Here is a 23,674-nt window from a genome sequence, read left to right on the forward strand (position 1 = left end):
ACTTGATTCTGAAGAATATATTAAATACTGAAGCTCTTTATTAGGATACTGTCTGTACCAATACAAATATGCATAACCACTGCTTGTTTTCTTGTATGAGCAGCTGAGGGTCACAGACTCATCTTCCTTTATGACACTGGTGTCTTTATTTGGACTAATCTGGTCTGCAGTCATGACACCTAAATAAAACAAACAAACAAAAGTTTGACATACAAGTTACACACAATTTCCTCAAATTATCTCATTAATACCACTGTAATAAAAGTAAAAGTGTCATATTATACCTGAGATCATAATAAAAATCAAAAGCAGGTGTTTTTCCATGTTGACTAGGTCAGATCAGGTGTGTGTTAATGTTGTCTTTGCTCTGAGCTGTAGATCTGTTACTGTGACTCTCTGCAGCTTCACTCTCAAACACACTGAAACTGAAACTTCCTGCTTTCTGTGTGATGATGCTGTCTACCACTTCTCAAGTTCTTGCATTAAGTAAAACTTTTTTTTTCACTATGCAGATGATTTTGAATAAAAATACAAAACACAAACAATTAATTAACCAATAATATTAACAGTGCTATTATAAAAAATTTTATATGACCAAAATAATATTGATCTAGAGGTGTAAGAGCAGAATTAAACAGATAGTTACCAATGTCAATAATAAGTAGTGATCTGAAAAATACTTCTGAATTGTAAATTTTTCTCAAAAATCTACATGAAGAGTTCAGTTGCAAAAGCCTCTAAATGCCATCTGAAATTTTCATCTAATATTAGGATTTTTATCAAGCTCCTATGCTTAGGTAGATTGCAAAATAGATTTTGCAAAATAAATTTTGAATCCCATAATCAGGTCGTCAGTGCATTAGCTTACGTGATAGTTAAATTAAGAGATGATCTTCAGGGAAATTGATTTTTGTGAGGTACATATGATTGATTCAAGTTTAGAAGTTCATTCCAGGTAAACTGAGTGTGAAAATTGCTGTTAGATGTTGTAATTTACTGTGGTTTTACAGCAAAATGTGGAGTTTTGAACAATTATATAGTAAAAAATGTTCTTAATATAGGACGTTATTAGATTCTGCTGTGCATTTGCATCTTCACTGATTTGTTTCATCAGACTTCTGTTCACCAAAAAAAGTTAAAGTCTTTAAGTGAATAAATTAATTAAAGTTCTTTGAAATAGCCTTCCAATTCTAGAAATCACTCACCCACAAATGACAATTTTACCAACATTTCTACCATTATTTATTAATTAGTATATAATAGTAATGTCTTATTTTTATTTAATCAATTTTGCCATTGTCTGAGATTTTTGCATATTGAATACTGTTTTTGCCCCAGAAGGATCCGTATGTCCCCAAAAACACACACATAATTAATTTTATAATCCAAGATTAGACTTTTCATACCACAAAAGTCTATATTAAAGTAAAAACATTTTGCAGTTTCTACATAGTCAGTCAGAACTGAAAAAGGTAGACGTTAGTTAGAATTAATAATAAATTATCTAAGTAAATTAATCTAAATAATCATTTATTCACAATAAACTGAGTGTACAGTTAGAGCACATGCATAGCAGAGATGTATCATAACGGTTGTAAAATGATAATTAATTATAGCATATGGAAAAGAATAATAAACACAATGATAATTAATAATAATAAGTAAAATAGCTGAAATGTACAGATTGTTTTATTTCTCTAAAGGTTTTATTACGTCTGGAAACAATTTCTTATTAGTTATCACATTCAGACACAGATGTTTTCACATAATAATTTAATAATTTCTGTGTTTAAAAGATTGTGGTTTTGATTAGGTTCATTTTCAAAGAGAAAAATTAATTTGCACCATAAACTCTTAGAGCGCAGTAATAAAGAGCTGTATATGCCAGAGTTACTCCAGTAATAGTGAGTTGAGTGGATGTTTCTGATGTTGTCGGCTGAAAGCGAGGAGACTCTGGGGTCCCAGTTCTGCTCCATTAAAGAGCTTCTTTCCACATTAAATAATACTGAGGTTCTCAACAAGACCAAATGTGAACCTCAACTAGACTCATTTTATTGTTATAATAATTTACAATAATTTTGTTAATTATTAAATATTAAAAGAGGAGCTAATTCTGTAATGAGGCTTGATAATATGAATATATGGTGCATATCGCCATCTAATGGTTAGCAATAATTTTATTTTTAAAGTAGGGAAAGAAATAAAAAGAATCAAAAATATTACAAAAAAAACCTTCTACATTCTCTCCATAATCTATTTATATAAGAGGTACATTTATGAAAAATAAAAAATAAAAATAGATGTACGTCTTCGCACATGTCAGGATGTTGTGCAGCATTCTTGTGTTTCCTGTGACTGTGGGCGTCAGAGCACAGTAATACAGAGCAGAGTCTGATACAGCAGCAGAGGAGATCTTCAGATCCACACGTTTGATTTCTTTTGTAGCTTTTGAATACAGACGAAGATCAGGCTCAGATTTAGTTGAATATTCATCAAGAAAAAGTAGGAACTCTGGTTTTGCTCTGAGATACTGTCGATACCACTGGAGAGAGTTAACAGTGCCAGTACTGGTACTGTATTTACAGGACAGTGTCACATTTTTACCCTCAACTACATATTTTTCTGAAGACAGTGGTTGAATTGTATCAGCAAAATAAGTTCCTGTGGAAAAGAAAAGAAACACAATTAATCAAGTAGTACATTGATATAATAGATCTATAACTTTAAGCTTTTCGGCTGTTTAATGATTTTTGTTGTTGTTTGATTGTTTTCATAATTAAAACAAATAGCTTGAATGAATAAATCTTACCCATGCAAAGTTGCATTATTATCCAGGTAAAGACAAACATGATGTCTTCAGTGTTGACAGTGATGGCAAAAATAGACTTTAACTGTTTAACTCTGGCTCACGCTCTCAACAGTGTGAATAAACCCCGCTCACCGATGGAGTCTGTTTACTTTCTAACAGGAAAAAATATGCTTATGTCAGAAACTATTTGAGTGTGTCTGTGTATATGTTTTTGTGTGTGTGCATATGTGTATGTATACACACATGAAGTGAAGTGTCCTCATAAACCGTGTTTACTTTGTAGTACCCATGTCATTATACACATTTGTGTCCTCATAAACCATATATACCAGTACAAACACACACACACATAAAAAGTATGTACGCACACAAACTTAAAACTAATAATTCTATCATCTGACATTAATCAATTAGAAATACAACTGTGAGCACAAACTGGTAGATTAACAATTACAGAAAAAAAGTATTTTGGTAATTACCAATAATGTTAGTTTAGGGGAGTTATACGTTATATTGGGTGGTGGTATAGTAAATTTGTTAAGCACTTTTGAATCAGATTTGGTTTGGTTGCAACATTTAAGTTTTTTTTATAAGTAGATTTTATAACAGACCAACTTCAGACTCTCACAGCTGTGACCACATATTTTATTACATTCAGAGCTGTATAAATTGTGGTTCTGACTGTGGTTTTCAGTAGATAATTTTAAAGTGAAAAGAGCTTCAGGTTTTTGTATGACATGTCTCATGTTTTGTATCACTGGGCACCGACTCTTAGAGCACAATAATAGAGAGCTGAATCTGACAGACGTATATCAGTGATAGTGAGTTCAGTGGAGGATTGTGTTGTAGCTGAATGAAATCGATCATCAGAGGTGTCTTCATAATCACTCGATGATGGTGCATATTTGTATAATAAGAACTGAGGGTCTCTGTTGGGATACTGTCTGTACCAGTAAAGCCGAACAATACCGCTACTTGCACTATATGAACAGCTCAGCTTGACAGTTTCTGTTTCTTTAGAACTTTTTTCTGTCCCTTTATCTGGCTCAATGCTGTCTCCAGTCACCAAACCTGTCAACAGTAAGCAGATATGAACTGAAAATAAATAAATAAATAATAATAATAATAAATACTGTGCTAGTGTAAATAGACTGTTTCAACTGTTTTCACTCATAAATAATTTACCTGTTCCCACGACGAGAATCAGTATGAAGCATCTGTCCATGTTCAATCAGATCAGTTCAGTTCTCTGTTGAGGCTCTCAGTGCTCTGAGCTGTGAGTCACTGCAGATCAGTCACAAACACACACAGGAACTTCCTGCTTTATAAAGGCATGGCTTGCATCACTGTTTAATGTCCTCACATTTCTCATAATCATGGAAGTATTAACAGTTTGAAATATTGAAATATACAAAATATTTACTCTGTAGCTGTACAGTGTATGTATATAATATAATTTGAAACATAGCATTATCTCCATGTGAAAGTGTATGTACACTGCCATCCTGTGGCGGACATGAAACTGCACTATTTACTGCACATGAGAATAATTTAAAGGGGTTATACGTAGAGTTGGGTCCGAGTCCACCTTTGTCGAGTACGAGTCAAGACCAAGTCCACAAACATCGAGTCCAAGTCCGAGTCCGAGTCCAAAAGGGGCCGAGTTGGACTCAAGTCCGAGATCTTAAAGGCCGAGTCCGAGTCGAGTCCGCCCGAGTCCATGAAGTAATTAAATTAAAAAAGATTATAAATTGGTATTGTACATTTTTACATTCTATTAATATTTTAACCTTTCAACCCATTAAACCAATGGCAATATAAAAATGTAATAAAAAAAATACCACTGTTACATCTAGTCATTGCCATTGAACATTTTTATTTTATGTCAACAGAACTAGTTTCCTATCAAAAAAGTTTTCAAAGGTTTTATTGTATTACAAGTGCATGAAAATACAAATGAACCTATTTTATTATTGTATCACACTATATTGTCCTCCAGTTAAAGATGACATTTCAGTTATTTAATGCCTCTCCCCCACATTTGACAGAGGTAAAGTGCAGCCAATGAGGAGATCCTTAATGATTATGAATTTCTTGTTGTCTTGGAGAACTTGCATCATAAAGTTGCACTGCTTGTTTGGTCAGTTCTGGTCTTGCAAATCCTGCAATGCTGAGCTGTGCAGCATCTGTTGTTTGCTGCTGCTGTCTTTGGTACTTGGTTGCATCGGTTTTCGGATCACCAGTACACTGAACCGAAAACCGTTTCTTTCGGAGGCGTCCGATTTGAGAACCGATGAACTGATGATACTGCGCATGCGTGTAATTTTTCAAGTATTTTGTTAAACATCGGAAAGTGTGATAAAACTATATATATATATATATATATATATATATATATATATATATATATATATATATGGTTTTTTTTTTAAGATAGGGGCTACATGTTTCTAATCTGTATATTGTAGATTATGTATGGGCCAAAGGGGTTTTCAGGGAAGTTAGACAATAATTAAGACTCTAAAGACATGTTTAATATGAATAAGGGATGATTTCTGAAATATCTGTACTGTATTTATAGTTAATGATGACAGATTCACAAACTGAGTTTGTAGTAAACAGAACATGAACACGAGTAGAGCAGCTGATGAAACTGAACTGCAGCATGTGCCGGTGTCCTGAAATTTTATCCTACCCTGTCAGATTTTCCTACCAGGGTTTTGAGCGATTCGCGTTCTCGAGTCAAGAACCGGTTGTATCAGTTTTCAGATCATCAGTAAACTGAACCGAAAACCGTTTCTTTCGGACGCGTCCGATTCGAGAACCGAGGAGCTGATGATACTGCGCATTCGTGATTCAGCGTGAAGCCGACTGACTCGCAGCGCATCTGAACCGAACTGATTCTTTTGGTGATTGATTCTGAACTGATTTTGTGCTAATGTAATGAATGCGGGTAAACCGAGGGCTTGAATGAAGGGCAATCTGACGAAACGTAAGTTCATTTAATAACAAATACATCGCAATGGATTATGTATCCGGTGAACTGTTTTTTTTTTCAACCGGTTTATTGAATCAAACCGTCCGAAAGAACCGGTTCGCGGAAAAGAATCGAACTTCCCATCCACATTGATATCCAGTGAGTGGTGCGTGTTTCGTCTGCAAGCATGAGACTTCTGCCTGCCGGTGTGGTGCAGTAAAATGACAGAAGGGGAGACATTCATTAATTTATCATTTCAATTTTATGCTGGTTTTATTGTTACACGTGACGCGGACTCGACTGTACTCGGAATATTTTCCGAGTCCAAAATGTTCAAGTCCGTGACAAGTCCGAGTTCATTCAAAATTGGACTCGAGTCCGGACTCGAGTCCGAGTCCAAGTTCGAGTACCCCAACTCTAACGGTTCGATCTAACATATGTGACGTGACATACTGCCAAGTATAGTGACCCATACTCAGAATTCGTGCCCTGCATTTAACCCATTCAAAGTGCACACACACAGCAGTGAACACACACATATACCGTGAACACACACCTGGAGCAGTCAGTATATGGGAAGATTTCATTACACCAAATACACAAAATAATGCTCTTTTTAGCAACATCATATGACCCCTTTAAGATGTTTTAATGTTTGTCACATTTGAAAGTGAAAGTAAATGTTGTGACATTTGCCAAGTATGGTAACCCATACTCGGAATTGATGCTCTGCATTTAACCCATCCAACTGCACACACACAGCAGTGAGAAGTGAACACACTGTGAACACACACCCAGAGCAGTGGGTGACAGTTTTATGAATTACAGAATATTCTAAATTGATTTGCCAAATAAAGGATCAATATTGTAGGCATTTAATGCACTTCATCTTTATTTAGCCAAATATTTACCTACTTTAGAATGTTTTTGTTTGTTTTACCTATACACAAGTTGTTTATCTTTTAATTTAGGTAACTGTCTGTGATTTATTCACTGTTTTTGTTATTATTGTTATTTACTGTACCTGACAAATTATTTTAAGTCGAAGCTACTTCTTCCTCATTGTTTTCCTCTTTTGTCTCTTATTGTAACAGGTTTTTGTAGAGAGCTGATGTGTTTCCTGTGACTGTGGGCTGCAGAGCACAGTAGTACAGAGCAGAGTCTGATACAGCAGCAGAGGAGATCTTCAGATCCACATGGATTATTCCCCTTTTTTCAACTTTAACAGAGATTCTTGGATCTACATCAGACACCTCCAATTCTTTTGCACTACCGTAAGTGAGTACAAGAAATTCAGGATTTGATCTTTCATACTGACGGTACCAGTAGATATTATCTGAAGCTCCAGGTGATTGACTACAGGACAATACAATATCTGAACCCTCTTCATAAAAAACATTTGATTTGATTACCTTTCCAAAGACAGTAGCTGAAAAAAAGAAAACAGTTCTTCTTAATGAAATGTTTTCAATAAAACAGAAAAAAGGGAGAATTAACCAAGTACATACCTGTTAATGCACAGAACAGAAAAACTGAATAAAGATCCATTGTGCAAGTGTTCAGACTGAATAATTCAGACTGAATAACTTCTACAGACAATCTCAGACAGAATTAGATCATGTCAGATCTGTGAACACTGAGTCCCTCCTCTCTGAACCACATGAAACCCAATTTCAGTTCTGTAAATTCAGTTATGTTCATTGCTGCAGTTCCTAGTGAATCTCTGAGAACACTGCCATTTAATGACACAAAGTGTTATACATCATAATCCACTAAACATAAACTTTAGGCTATTTTTGCATGGATTTGGTGTAATAAAGAGTATTAGCATACTTAATATTCATGGGTTTCAGACTCCTTTATTTTTGTTTTGTTTGTTTGTTTTGTGGCTGCCATCTTTAGTACCTTTACATATCCTTTCTTGGTGATACAATCATAAAAATATACACATTTATTTTGTCCTCACTTTCTTTCTTGTGACTCTTCCTTCTCAGTCACACACCTGACTGAAAGGCTCATTATGCAGCTCATTATGCAGGCCTTTGTCTTCTCAGGTGTAAATCACAATAATATTCATGGTCAATCACACCTACTCTCATGTGCCCTTTCGAAGCAAAAAGTGTCTTAGACAATCAAGACAGTGTCTTTAATCAATCTATTGTTTTCTGTGAGTGAGTAAACAATATGATTTTCACATTTGAAGCAAAAACTAGGCTACAAGCTCCAGGTCTGACAGTCTTGTGAACAAATGTTCTGAATGTGTTTTATGACCTTATTTCAGTCAATTTTAGTTTTTTTTTACTGACCACGCATAAACGTTGTTTTGTCAAAAACACAATCATGTACATACATACTATTTATATATTACTGTAGCCCAGTTTATACTGAATAAAGTGTTATCAGACTTTAGCCATGTTTATCTTTAGAAGCAACTGAAAAAAAACTCTTATCAGGGATTGTGGTAGTTTTGTAACATGTTTTTCCACATCTTAATTTGCTGAGTTGCTTGGGAGCTTTCATTTCTGCACCTGTAAGAGCAAATAATATACATGTATCTATTACTTAAGGTCTAACTTCATTATGATGCACCAAGCTGAATTAAATTTAATATACATTGTAGTAATACATATTTAGTTTGGCAGACTATTTACATAACTAATTGCAGTGATAGCCCTGCATGATTAATATTTTAAGTATGTATCATCCTAATTAAAGGAATAGTTAATCTAAAAATGAAAATAATTTGCTACCCCTTATATTCTTAATAGTATCTTCTTTTAAGCTCTGCAGAAAAAGAAAAAAAATAGAGGGATATGATGTAATGATGTAAATTACGACAGAATATATATATATATATATATATATATATATATATATATATATATATATATATATATATATATATATATATATATATATATATATATATATATATATATATATATATATATATATATATATATATATATATACATTTATTTATAACATCCATTTAAGAATGTAGCAAACACATATGGTTTTGCCTTTGCTGATGTCCATGAGTTGCTGAGGCTAATGCTCAAAACAAAGCTTAGTAATAAGATTGTAAGATTAGTAATATTCACTGAAATAATGTATGTAATTATGTCTTATCTTTTGAACCAGATTTGGTTTGGTTGTAATCTGTGCTGTTTTCAATTTATATTATTTTATAAAATATTTTTTTTAATATTTTTTCATCGTTCTGAAAACCAAGGTATAAGCTGATTGGCCAACTAGTCTTCATTACCCAGTTAATGATATATTAACAAAACACCGTGATGGATGCTTAAGACAATTCAACTTTTTGAAACGTAAACTGTGTTATTGTCCGAGGACGGAAATAATAAATGTAAATCATGTACTAACTGCGCACACAGACCAGGTGACGATATAAATGCCGTTAACACCTGCTGGTAACAATCAATGTGGAAGATTTTTATTAGTAAGATTTTAATCAATCCAGAATAATCAATGTGAATCTAGCCATTTTTGTTGCTAGTTGTTTTTCCATTATAAATGGATAGAAAGGAATATGCTTACATGCAGGAATGTACAGGGCTAATGAATAACATATGGTTAGACATACATTAAGGACCTCCCCTCCCTAGGGACTTAGGTAAAGTGTAATCTAAAGGAAAAGTTTTACTATTTGGAAACGCCCTGTATACGGTATATAATGAGATGCAACCTAGCATTTGGACAGAACTCCTTGCAACGAGCTCTCGACTTTGTTTTGCTTAAAATAAAGTCTTTTCTTCTGAGAGAAAAATCCCTGACTGAGTTTGATCCTTGGGAGAACCGGCAAAATACACCACAGATTTGGCACCCCAGATGGGACTGGAAAGGAGCAGAGTGGACGACTGCTCTTGAGCTGACTGATGAGCAACACACACACAGTGGTGGCCACCATAGAATAAGGTAAGCATTTTTGCTTATATAATTAGTGTGTGTTGTTGACTGGTCAGCTCTGAGTGGTAAGGACACTTAAAATCTGCTCTTCCAAATTTAGAAAAATAATATGATATCTAAATTGAAAAAGGGGTTTTACTCCAGAAGAAATAACTGCATGCACATATTTGGGTTATTAATGGGAAGGCCTTGAAAGGCAACCTCGATTTAAGACAAATATGGTGTAGGCAGAAAGACATGGCATGCTGTGGTCTGTGTTTATTGGATAGCTGTGCCAGGTAGGACAGTGATAAACGGATAAGCAGATTAGTTAAGGAATCGCGAGGAAAAGTCCCATGGATACCGCTTTGAGAATGTATAAGTGAAATTCTCGAAGGACTGAATAGATGGGCCCTTAAGGACGCTCTAGGTAGAGCGAGCTCTAGGAAGAGCTGTGTTTTGTTGTGTGAATGTATCTGTGTCCGGACTGAATGAATGTGTGAACAAAGAAATTCCGTGTTGGGTGGGTAAAAGTTGCGCACCATTCTTGGACTGTCACTTCAGGGTGGCTGGGTGGAGTTGGACGCAACTAGTATCCACTTGAGAGGGATGAATGTATTATGAGCCTTGATAATAAAAGGACAATTAATGTGTGATTATCCCTTAGATAAAGGGAAAAAGTATGCAAGAATAAGCACTCTGGCTCAATAAAGAGTGTAGCAAGTGTGAATGGGTTTAGGAAAATAGCATCAATAAAGTTTGAACCAAGATCTATAATAGATTTTTGCATTTAGGATGTCTGTGTGAAAGGGGAGAAAATTTTCTGAGCCCAGTGTAGTGGGAGTGAGAACAAAGGAGGACGTTTCCACAGTAAAGTTGTATTACATGGGTGGAGCAAGAGGTGCTCTCCCCTCCTGGACCATCACTTGGGAGTGATCAGGTTACAGAGACTGGTGTTGAGAAAGGAATGCAGGAGCCCTAAAACAATAAAGTTAACTGAAGGAAGGTTGTTTTAGAGAAAAATAAATACAAATGTTCCAAGAAATGGACTAATATAGAAATGGCAGATATGGTGGAATATAGAAATAATAATATTTTAATTAAAATAAGATATGCATTTATTATTGAATAACTTTTATTAATAGATGAATTTAAAGGATGCACGTGCTTAAAACTTTATATCTAATATGTGAAGACATCTAAAATTTGTATCTTGTTATCCCTGGGACACAGTATGAAAGTTAATCCATTACAGAGTTTCAGAGATTGGGCTTGTGTAAATGTCAAAAATAAAAGAAATAACTTGTGCAATGTGGAATGAAAGCAAGATTGGGTGACCAAGTTAATAGACATTTTGATTCAAAAGCTATAGGCATTTTACAATAGGAAGGAAACTAGTTGCTTAAAGAATTAAATTTAATTATTTTATTTACAATAATAGGAATTATTTTATGTTGGTTAGGAAACATTAATTCACAAATACCAGATTATTCTGAATCATGTATGCAAATTTAGAAGAAAAATGATGATTGAAGTCCTTATTTTACCATATGCATGTCATGCTGTTATAAAAAAAGGTTTATTTTATTTTATTGCAGTATACTTAGATAATAAAGGTAGCTGATTTCTGCATTTTGCAAAGAAGAAAAAATGCTTGCCATTTTCCTGCAATGAAGAACTTGCTTTACTAACAAAGAATAAGAGAACTGCTGTTATCAACCAGATGATTTAGTTTTTATTAAGGGACCACTGAAAGAAGAGGTTGAAAAGAGAAAATTAGAAAAGAGCTGATTGCTCAGAAACAATTTGGTCAGAAGTTATATAGGTACATTTGATTAATGCAGTCTCTGAGTGTCAAACTTTCAGATGATTTCTGGAACAGTGCCTTGACAAAGGAAAGCAATGAACTGGAGTCTGTCGAGGAATGGCAAAGCAGCAAACACAGCTGCAGAGAGAAGGAGAGGAAGGGGCTAATGGATGTTCCCCTCCCCTCCTGAAAGAGAAGAACACACTTCAGCAAGGAGAAGACTGAAATTAAAGCAGGAAAAGGTGAATCTTTCACTTGAGACTTTTCCTGAGGTTGAAAAGAACATTATGAAATGCAAAACTCTGGCAGAAAGCAACCAGAAGCCAGACTGAGAAGAAGCAGAAAAACAACGGAGACCGTACACCACAACATCAGGTCTTTGAGTGCCATCACAGACTGACAACCCGGTACAACAGCCCAGGCTGATGATCTAACCAGAAGGACTTCCATCCCTTCAGAGCACAGGTGCTGCATATTCAATGAACACTATAGAGACTGCTTCAAATTTAAATTATTTTATTTAATTATTTTATTTACTATGTTTTAATCTTGATTATTCACTGGTCTCACAGCACTTCCTTAAATTCTGTGTTTTAACTAACTCTCTCAATCTGCTTTTCAATAGGTACCAGTCCAGCCTCATGTCTTAAAGAAAAAATAATAACTTTGACAGACAGAAGTGAGTACTTGACTCACCAATCAGATAAACATGGAGCTGGATTTGGCATAGTAAGACTGTTTCATTAAACAACTAGGGGAAAGTGCATAACTGAATACTTGACAACAATGCTGAGCTCTTTGGGAAAGAAGAGAATAAATAAATGAATAAAAAAGGGTATCCTGATGAACAATAGGAAAAATATATATGGTTGAGAAAATAGAAATATTGGTCACTCCATTTTGTTTAAAGGTAATTTTCTAAGGTAAAACTGAATAAAATAATATTGAATAAAAGATTATTCCAAAGATCCAAAATCATGTAATCAAATATGCTGTCATCACTGGGGATAACCAGATGGAAATGTAGATGGTCATGGATCCAAGAAGATGCAGAGATCTCCAATCCTCTTCTCAGAGTCGCTCATGAGCAATAACAAAAAAGTATTTGACTAAACTAAATTAAACAAACACATGACATTTGAGAAATGATAATTGGCTCTCTCAAATGCCCAATGCCTAGGCCTAATACTCTAAACAAATTAATCTAGGAGATTTTGGAAAAAGGAAGGAAAGAAAGAAAAGAAAAGTTTTTGGCAAAAAAAAAAAAAAAAAAGGGGGGAGTGATGTGTGAAAAAGTATGAATGATGGTGTTGTATGGCATGAAAGAGAGAGTCTGACGAGACACTGAGGCAATTCAATCAATTTGCCCAAACAGCTGTATACAAATATGAATGTGGGCCCACAGGGCAAATTTATGCCCAGACAAATAATGACCATGAATGAACTTGGTTAAATTTCCTGGTCAGTACCTAGGTCCTTGTTGTGGCAGAAATAAAAACAGTGCCACAAATGCGCAGCGTATAACATGGGAAGGCAGAGCAAAGCACGCTTGCTCTGTCCACCCCACATCTAACTTCCTTTTCAGCATATCATGATGGATCAGATTGTGTCAAAAGGATGAAATATTGTCTTTCTAAATGTTAAAATAAATAAAGTGGGTTGAGTGTTTTCCAGGGCAAAAGGCATATGCTACGGAGCAACATAGGCCTAGATAAATTATCCATTAATATAGTGGAACTCAGTTTACAAAATAAAAACATAACTAAATAAGCAAATTGCTGAGAATAAAATTGAAAGGAATTAAAAAATAGTTTGAAACTATTTTGAAACTATAAATTTCAGCATTGAAATTGTGAAAACTCAAAAAGGGGCCAAGACAGCCCTCAACCCACATTACATTTCCACAGGTCACACCAAGAAGGACGACTGGCAAGATGAACAAATTAGCATGCTTGATAACACTAACAAAAAATTCTTAAGTTTTCCATTTACAGGTGACAGCAGTTCCAGTAAGACCAAGGAATGCTTCGCTCCATCAAAGAGAACCAGTGAGGGTGCAGAAATGATCTCGAGAGCCTTGCATGAATCAGAAAAACAGTTACAGAGTGACACCTGAGTTCACATCTCTAACCTTAAAATACGCCAACCAGCTTCAACAACTCCACACAGCATGAAGTGAGGGATGAAGGGCGTGCTAGTAACGACCCACCCTTGCCAACGAGGGAAAGACCATTGCAACGACTCGCAAAGAGTCTCCCTGGTGAAGATGGAATGAGAGAATGATGGGACTGCTACTGAGATCAAAATACTTGGGTGCAGATATGAGCCAACAAATAGAAAAGAAAAGATGGAAAGAGAATTTTAAGTAATGGTAGATGAAGAATTTGAAGGTTATGAGAAGGGAAATATGGATGTAGGAAGATTTGAAGGGAAAATAGAGCAATTGGATGCAACAAATAGAATGAAAAGAGCAAAATAGAAAAGCTCAAGATTTGTGAATTGAAGAAGGAAAAGTATGTGTTATGTTTTGGGGAAAATGCTGTATTTATAGAAGGGAGCATTTAATGAAGAACTGATCAAATTGAAAAGGCTAAGAATGGTGATAAAGAAAATGTTGGAAAAGATAATAAAAAGTAAGACTGGTTTGATTTACAGTTAGGAGCATGTGGAGCATAGTTTATAATTAAATAGGGAAAGTTTTTAGGAATGGCATTAATGACAGGATATTTACTATTTTACTGTATACTTCCTATATTGAGGTCACTAGTCAAAGCCACAGTTAAGCAAATTAAATTCAAATATATCAAAATAATGGGAAATTTATACATAAGGTATCTAAGCTGAAGATCAACTCTTATAATCTTGTGATATTCAATGTGTGATGGGATTTGTATTTGTATCTGTATGTAATGTTATGCCTTTTTATACAAAACTGTGATAACCAGGTAAATGCTGAACCATTTGCACATTCATGCTTTTAACAATGTTTACTATTAAAGAAGGGTTAGGGAGACTGGATCTTTTACTCACTCCATGTCAAATTAGGAGAGAGATGTTTGGTCCAGTAATCCCTCAGAGTGGAATTTCATAATCTAGTCACTGGTGATAATACAATGTGACTTATTTAGTCACTAGGTAGTGTAAATAATATGACTGGATTATGGAGTAGCACTCTGGATAAGAATAATCAAATCTGAGACTTATTAAGTCTCAAAGGGGAGAATATGTGGAAGATTTTTATTAGTAAGATTTTAATCAATCCAGAATAATCAATGTGAATCTAGCCATTTTTGTTGCTAGTTGTTTTTCCATTATAAATGGATAGAAAGGAATATGCTTACATGCAGGAATGTACAGGGCTAATGAATAACATATGGTTAGACATACATTAAGGACCTCCCCTCCCTAGGGACTTAGGTAAAGTGTAATCTAAAGGAAAAGTTTTACTATTTGGAAACGCCCTGTATACGGTATATAATGAGATGCAACCTAGCATTTGGACAGAACTCCTTGCAACGAGCTCTCGACTTTGTTTTGCTTAAAATAAAGTCTTTTCTTCTGAGAGAAAAATCCCTGACTGAGTTTGATCCTTGGGAGAACCGGCAAAATACACCACATCAACATCACTGAAGAAAAGAGAAACACAAGAACTACAACTGACTTTAAGCACAGCCTTGGATGGAATCAATTGGATGGGAAAAAAAACTTTGCTACCATAAATGAGGTGAGTATTTGCCTCAGTTGGGCTCTTGAGCCTTTTTTTTTTTTTTTTTGATAAATTTGTTTCTAAGCAACTGCATTACTGTTTTACAGCAAACTTTTGTGCTAAGCTGAAACAAATCTTGAACTAGCAGGTAATTTATGATCAAAAAAAATGTTTACGATTAGGCATTTAGCCATGAACATTTTATCATATGATCCTCAACAGTGGTAAAAATAATAATCATAATTTAAACTGCAGTGCATTATGGGAGTTTTTCATGTATTGCAACATTTACCATTTTTTTGATTGTCACCATTGTAGAGATTTATGCCTTGGTTCTTCATATCAGTTTGTGTCTAAAAAGTTCTGCAGTTCAAACATCTGTATGTGTTACACAGATTTTAAATTATTAGAGCAGTAATATTTTTGCATGGTGTAGTATCACAGGGATGGTTATTCAGAACCTAAACATATGAAAAAAAAAGAAGTATATATTATTTTGGATATGAATAAACCAGCTCATTGTGACTACGTTCATTGCATATCACTGGTCTCTTTTCTCCACAAAACCTCATATAGAGCTACAGAGAGAGATTTAGCACAACAAATCAAACACTGATCTCCATGATGGTGGCATCATTTTAACCAATTAAACAGCAACATCTGATCCTCTGTAATTCTCAATAACAGCAGGTGTTCATTACTAATGCACAATCATCATTTAATAAGTAACTTAATTATCTCATTAACCTTAACTCTTTGAGGACTTGGGATTTAACTTGAGACTTGTTTGTGACTTTGAAGTAATGATTTGGTTCCTCCTCTGGTGAAATGAGCTGCTGAGTTTATGGGTGGAGCAAAAATATGGCAGGACTTTTACTCTTTGGCCCCTGGACTTCCCAACTATGGTAAGAGCCATGAGTAACCATGCTGTGACTTTGTCTTTGCTAAAAGAAAGAAACGGATGAACTGGACGTTCTTTTAAATTGAGATTCAAGCAGCCAATCATGGCTGGCTCTACATTGTACCTTAACCTTTAAAAGAAATGGTACATATATGTACCTTTTAATGCTTGGAAACATAATGGTACATGCATGTACCTTGAGGTCCAATTATAAGCCCTATGGGGTACGTTAGTGAAAATTTTACCTATAGTGGGACAGAAATTTACTCCTACTGTACACCTATTTCTGACAGTGTACCTTTCACTTACAGTGCATGTAAACATGAAAAATTCTGGGTTTGTACATGTACATTTGTACAGTTATTCAGTACAGCCGCTCTCTACATGCAGAGTATGCAGTTTGCGTAGGGCACCAACTCACAATTGCTCAAAAAAAACTTTGTTTTATATTTATATGAACCTACTATACATAAATAAACATGAACATATAGGCTATTCATGACTATAAAAAATGCATTTTAATGCAATTTAAGAACATGATTATGGTGATTGTTGTGTCTTGGAGTCTGATTAGTAGAAGGTAGATTTATGTCAGGTTTTTGTAGAGTGTTCTTGTGTTTCCTGTGACTGTGGGCCTCAGAGCACAGTAGTACAGAGCAGAGTCTGATACAGCAGCAGAGGAGATGATCAGATCCACACGGCTGATCTCTTTTGTTGCTTGATTTTCTTTTCTGAGCTTAGTAGAGAATCTGGGATCTACACTAGATGGCTTAGTCTCTTTTATACCATCTATTATGAGCACAAGAAACTGAGGAGCTGATCCGGGATACTGACGGTACCATTGAAGTGAGTCTGCAGAGGAATAACTGCAGGATAAAGTAACAGTTGAACCCACTGCAGCAGATTCCTCAGTGCTGTCTGGTGTGATTTCAGCTCCAAAACTCACACCTGGAAAAGAGCAAAAGAACTCATTTTCAAATACTGTTTGAAATTGATTAATTACAGTGATTTGAAATTAATTACTACTTAATTATCTTAAAAACTGAAGTTGCATTATCATTAAAGATTTTAAAATTGTACCACTGAAAAAAATGTTTATTATATAAGGATGAAATAAGTTTTGTTTTAAATTAAATAAGTCAATTAAGCATGAGATATTATTGATGACAAAATATTATATCTATAGATTTTTTTGAAGTGCAAATGTTTGCAATAAATACACAAAAGCACTTACATGTCAAGGCCAAAAGTAGGATGACTGAATGAAGAACCATTGTTCATGTGTGTTTCACTAAAGCAGGACTGAGCTTTGTTACAGTCTAGAAAATGTAACAAGATCATCTCAGATACATGTGCTAAACTCCTCCTCTTTCATCCATTTTTTTTAAATGCCAAATGGTATTCACATCTGCACATATTTTAAAAACAAACATTAAATTGGATGAATAAATGTTAATACATTTTTATGCAGGTTCACAGAAGTAAATTAGCTTATGTAAAACAAAATGTAGTGAGGAGTGGGTGAAATGCACTTTACACAAAACTAAATAATAAAAAAATCTTACATTTAAGATTTTATATGTGTTATGGTTGTGGTACAAAAGTCGACATCGTGGAAATTTGCATGCCACATAATTGAGCACCTGCTCTGAGTGTTGAGTGTGTTTCAGTCACTGTGGGCCTCAGAGCACAGTAGTACACAGCAGAGTCAGACACACACAGATTCTTGATCTTCAGTGGAACTGAATCTGATGACACTTCAGAGTGATCTCTCTCCAGAAACTGAGCATCAGTATCTGCTCCTCCTTGTTTGCTTCTTCTCAGCATGTATTTAGGAAAGTCATTTGCTCTCTGGATGTACCAGAAAAGTTTTGGTTGTGATAAAGCGGTTTTATATTTGCATTGTAAGGTTACTGATGTTTTTATCTGGCTGAACAACTCTGTGTTCTCCGTGACACTCTGTAAAGACATAAAATAACAATAATAATAATAATAATAATAATAACAAACTGTAAACATGTTTTTTTCTTGCAGTAAGGTTAGTCAACTGTTTAAAATAATTATGAAAATATATATTCCCCCACTTACCATGGTAAACTGATGCAAAAATGAACAGCTTCAGAAACATAGGGATTATAATTTTTATGTGTGACTGAAACAGTAGAAAAAGATTAAATAATTAATGCAGTTGCTTGTTTCTGTTAGAAATATGATGATTCATAGCCAGGAGAAGAGGTTAAACAGATGCAGGAAATTATAAAAAAGATTTTAAGTGTTGTGTGTATACTGCCCTCTCCAGGATGTTATTGTAAAAATATTTTTACCAGGGAAGGATTTGTATTTATTATTCAATATGCACTGATGTGTGGTGAGACATATACTCGGTCCTGGAGGGCTGGTGTCCTGCTGAGTTTAGCTCCAACCATAATAAAACACAGCATCCCTAACCAGGTTTTAGCTTTGTTTTCCTGCTTTTATACTTGATGAAGGTAATGATTGAAAAGTAGTTTGACCTACAGATAATGGTCAAAGCAATGCAAATACATGTACACATAATGTGTGTTGTGTTTGACCTGAAGTAGCGCTGCTCAGACCAATCATGTTTGATATCAAAGTACCATGAGAGCGATTAGAAAGCATAAGGATCCGTCTGCTCTCTATAGCTATTATGGTATTGTGTTTCATTTATAAATCCAGGCTCTTTATCAGAGAAACAATAGTTACATTTCTCCACATCTTTAAAGACTATAGTTCCCTTTCGAAGGGAACTTCGACAATACGTCAACGACGCTATGGGGAACGCCTCAGGTGTGACAGGTGTCTGAAATCAAATATCAACTCACAGCAATCATGCTGACCGGCGACAGCCGTGAATCATCAGCTTGAATGATGAGCGTGCGACCTGGATATAAAAAGGGCGCCTTGAAACCATGACAATATCCTTTTCGTCTTCAGGGACTGTTTTGTCTGATTTAAACGTCTGCTTACAGCGAAGAAATGAAACGCACATCTAAGGCAAGTCCTAAAAGTTGTGTGTGTACTGTTTGGGTGAAGAGCACGCACAGGATGCTCTTGAGGGAGCATCGTGTGCAAATTGTGAGCGTTTTCCTATGAAAACGCTCCGGTCTCGTCGGGCACTCTTCTCGAGGGAAGAGAGTTCAGCGTCTGGTCCTCGCGGATCGGGTCCCGCTCGTGCCGAGGCAGAGCGGCGACGCGCTTCATGGGGCTCCCAGATGGAGCTCGCTGACAGTCTCGAGAGGGGCGTTAACCTCTCGGACGCGTCATCGGCTGACGAGAGTGAGCTGCAGGTGGATGACGGAGACTTTTCTCCTACTTATACTGCAGTCAGTGCTCTTCAGGCCGGGCAAGAGATGGCTGAGGAGGATGATTTAGATCCTCAACCTCGTCAGCCATCCTGCCCCGTGTACGCAGAGCTGGTGGAAGTTATGGAGCGCGCCACTGACAAACTTCAGTTGCCATGGCGGCGCGCTCAGGGAGAGATCGTTCGCGGTCGTTTGGATGATCGGTTTCTCCCTGAACATAGACCACCAGCTCAGCAGAGCCTTCCATTCCTTCCTGATCTCCATTCAGAGATCGAGAGGGCATGGAAGAAACCGTACTCTGCCCGTATTCATCGACATCAGCGGGGCAACTTCGCTGATGTTGAGGGGATCGGTGAGTACGGTTATGTGTCGATGCCGCCCGTTGAAGAGACGTTTGCGAACTATCTCGTTTCTGGGCGGGTGTCGACACTAAAAGCTCCGACTCTGCCATCCAAGCCCCTTAAAGCCATGCCTCGCTTGAATGGCAGAGCGTACACGGCGGCAGGTCAGGCTGGTGCTGCCCTTCATACCATGGCAGTGCTCCAAGCCTACCAAGCTGACCTGCTGCAGGATCTTGACCAGGGGGCAGGGCTGTCCCCTGAGGCAGTCGCTGAATTGCGCCGGACCACAGATTGTCCCTCCGGGCCACTAAACAGACTGCTGCCGCGATCGGCCGATCGATGGCGGCGATGGTGGCCACAGAGAGGCATCTGTGGCTCAACTTGGCTGATATCGGGGAGAAAGAAAAATCCCTTCTCCTTGATTCACCAGTTTCGCCTGCTAAACTTTTTTGCACCTCCGTTGAGGCGGTGGTTGGAAAGTTTAGGGAGGCGAAGGCGCGCTCAGCTGCATTTAAGACCTGCATACCTCTGAGATCCGGGCCCCAGCCCAGGCAGGCGGGAGGACCTGGTCCGTCTTGGTCTGAGGACCGTAGGCAGGACCAGAGGTCTAGTGTCGCCTCTCGTGCCCCCCCTCCATGGAGGAGTAGTACACAGAGAAGGCGGGCCTCCTGCAAAAAGAGGGACTTAAGGGAGGTCATTCAGCACAAGCGCTGCAACGCTCAGTGGAAATAGGGTTTGATCTCCCTGGAGGGCCTTTTCTACCAGCCCTCTCCCTCTTCTTGACTCCCCAGGCGTTTACGTTACACCAGCCCTGGGGATGGGCCTTATGATGAGAACTATGTTCTGATGGCCCACCATAGCAACTGGTTGATGTGAGCGCCTCTTTTAGGCATGTAAAAGTGGTGGACCCCAGATTCATTGAGAACTCTCTGGCGAGTCTTCACTCCGCACGCCGCAGGTGAACTTTTGGTTTGTAAAATTCTGTGTGTATAACTAACACTGATTGTATTTCTCTACAGACCCTGTTCCCTGTATAGACCTAGGGGGTCATTCTTAGAGGAGCAATTAAAGTATGGACTTTAGGGCCCTGAAGCCTCCCCCAGTTGGTGGCTAGAACGAATTAGGAAGAAGCTCAAAGAAGATTTGGCTTCTGTGCTGAGTATGTAATGGTCTTACTGTCATAACATTTTATATGCGTGGTGGGCCACCGCTCATTTCTGTTTAGCCTCAGGGCTATTAGCCACCCAGAGGGTAGAGTAGTTGGTCTTCCTAAAAAAAAAAAAAACTTTTTTGCTTTAGGTTTAGACTGACGCTGGCGCTTCAGATAGATCTTCAGATAGATGTCCTGCCTATCGGTTTGTGACATTGGTATCCTGAGTACTCGCTCCCCTGAGCTCTGTTGGGTTTCAGTAGGTTGAGTGTTTTCACGGCCTCTCAATCAAGTAGGCTGTGGCTCCTCCGAGCCCTCAGGTAGATCTATGCTTGTAGGTCGGCCCTCATCCGGGCGGCCTATGTAGCTGGCCTAGGCTATGCTAGGGATGTTGGAGGCGTGTTGCTAAGTATAGCTGCCACATTCATTATGTGTTAGGCTTCCTCCCCTTGATTTCAGCCTCCTCCCTTAGATGGGAGTTGTTGGCCAAGGCCCGCCCCTTTCTCTGCATTCAGGGGTGATAGAGTAATGCAGGGTGGTAGCTGAGGTAGGATCAGTCTGGCAGGGTTAGGCCATCTTTCGCTCTGCGAAGTGAGAGTTTGTCAGACCCTGCCGAACAGAGATGTTTTTGGGCCTCTAGAGCTGGCTCCACTCAGCCCGTTGAGCTAATCGCTCGACCGATGGGTTGAAGTGGGTTGGCTTGCAATTTAGCCCCCCCGCTCCCCTAGGCTGGGCGCAGGACAAATCCCTGTCACCCTTTGGAGCCACTTGCAGGCCTGCTCCCTGTCTAACATTGCAGGGGCATGTGGTTGTTACTCCCCCGCTAACTCAGGGTAGTTTTGAGTAGTCCATTCTCAGCTCTGTATGTATCTACCTCACACCATGATGGCTCCGGTTGAGCAGGGAGTTCTAAACTACATTTCATTCCGGTTTTTGAACTCCGCTCCCTTTGAAGCCAGAGCATTGCCATGGGCTGACGCCTATGCATTTAGTAGGTAGGCCCCTAATGGGGCCTCCACTAGGCAGAATGGCGTATGTTGTACTCCCCTGCTATAAGGGTATTGCTATTTGCTGAGTACACTGCCTCTGGCAATGTGATTAGGTACCAGGATGCTGTAGCAACAGATTTCTGCCGCGAAGGCTGCACAGTTGGGTAGTAGGCCCCAGCAGGCCTCCTTGACGGAATAGCCCCCAATAGGGCTCCTAGGCCAGCTCACCTTCGGTGGTTGGCCCTGGTAGTTCGGGCAGAAGGCTCACTGCTGATTAGTAGGCCTTAACAGGCCTCCTCTGAGGTGGGTCGCAACATTGTGGAACATACACTTGGACAAAACTATAGGAAAAGTTTTTAATAGTATGGTTCCAGCAGTGTTCGGTAAAGTAGCAGAATAGACTCGCTATCAGCTAGCAGGCTCGACCAGGCCTCCCTGTTAGGCAAGTCCCCAGCAGCAGTTACATCCAGCTGATTAGACTGTTTCAGGTAGTAGGCCTCTTCAGGCCTCCCTGAAGGTGGGCTCCCACATTTTGTGGTGGTCAGGTAGTAGGCTTTACTAGGCCTCCCTGAGGGTTTAATCCCACATACTGTGGTTACTAGGTGGCAGGCCCCACAGGCCTCCCTGGAGTTGAATTCCCGCTTCTTTGAACTGTCAGGTAGTAGGCCTCATAAGGCCTCCCTGAAGGCAAAGCCCCAAAGACAGTCAACTGGACTGCCAGTCTGGCTCACTATCAGCTATGGTTTTCAGGTAGTAGGCCTCTCCAGGCCTCCCTGAAAGTAAGCTTTCCGGCACTGTGTTTATCAGGTAGTAGGCCTCACTAGGCCTCCCTGAAGTTGAGCTCCCACATACTGTGGTTGTCAGGTAGTAGGCCTCACCAGGCCTCCCTGGAGTTGAGTTCCAAATGACTCTCAGTTTCCACTTAAGGTGGTTATCTGGTAACAGGTAGTAGGCCTCTCTAGGGCTCTCTGTAGGTGAACTCCCACATATTGTGGTTATCAGATAGCAGGCTTCACCAGGCCTCTCTGAAGGTGAGCTCCCACATACTGTGAGCTCCCACATACTGTGGTTGTCAGGTAGTAGGCTTCTCCAGGTCTCCCTGGGAGTAGTTTCACGGTGATGCTGGGTTTCGTAAGCTAGTGGCCACTTACTTTCAGTTTAGCAGTCCTTATCAGGCAGCTACCGGAGGTGAGTTTGCGCCCTGGCTCGGCTCAAGTTTTTATTCTCTGCTACGGGTTCCCTCCTGGAACCTTTTTATCCTGCTACAGCCTGGTTGCCTACCAGGTAGATCTTATGCTCCCCTCACTAAGGGTCAATGTGAGTATGTGGTCTCCTGAGTCTGGTCAGTCGGTCGTAGGCCTCTCATGAGGCCTCCCAGTTAGATCAGTCCTTAGGCCCTCACAGGCCTCCTCAGTGTTTTTTGAAACACAAACACTGGGTAGATCCGTGGATCGAGTAGAGAAACTCCCCTCGCTGGCAAGGGTTGTAAAGCACTATGCTGAGTCATACTCTCCAGGATATCCCGTCTCTGAGATCCGGGCCGAGTGGTACACTGCCTGCTCCGCAGTTCCTCGGGCTGGATGCCTTCCTAAAGGCAAGTGTCCAGAGGCTCTGTCTTCGGACAGACAGGAAGTGGCCAGTCTGTAGTGTCTTATGTAGTGACACCAGGTCAGGCCTGCCTGGTGGCATTTCAGGTGGCACATTCCCCTGAATAGTGACTGGCTGGGGTTCCCTCGGGTTCCCTAGCCACATTCCCTAGAAG

General features: G+C 38.5%; 3 gene segments (V, D, J or C); all 3 read right to left on the reverse strand.

Annotated features, from left to right (window-relative positions):
- Positions 1-2,880: 2,880 nt before the first annotated feature.
- LOC128031355 (T cell receptor alpha variable 18-like) lies at positions 2,881-4,095 on the reverse strand. The segment is given in 2 exon segments: positions 2,881-3,880; positions 3,995-4,095. Coding segments are annotated over 2 exon segments (357 nt in total).
- A 2,761-nt stretch (positions 4,096-6,856) lies between these two features.
- On the reverse strand, positions 6,857-7,457 carry LOC128031334 (T cell receptor alpha variable 13-2-like). The segment is given in 2 exon segments: positions 6,857-7,215; positions 7,295-7,457. Coding segments are annotated over 2 exon segments (387 nt in total).
- Positions 7,458-16,746: 9,289 nt separating this feature from the next.
- LOC128031372 (immunoglobulin iota chain-like) lies at positions 16,747-17,417 on the reverse strand (the record flags this gene model as incomplete). The annotated part of the segment is given in 2 exon segments: positions 16,747-17,057; positions 17,344-17,417. Coding segments are annotated over 2 exon segments (351 nt in total), but the record flags the coding sequence as incomplete, so codon positions are not given.
- Positions 17,418-23,674: the final 6,257 nt, after the last annotated feature.

The sequence above is a fragment of the Carassius gibelio genome, chromosome A2 (assembly GCF_023724105.1).
Source record: "Carassius gibelio isolate Cgi1373 ecotype wild population from Czech Republic chromosome A2, carGib1.2-hapl.c, whole genome shotgun sequence".
NCBI lineage: Eukaryota > Metazoa > Chordata > Actinopteri > Cypriniformes > Cyprinidae > Carassius > Carassius gibelio.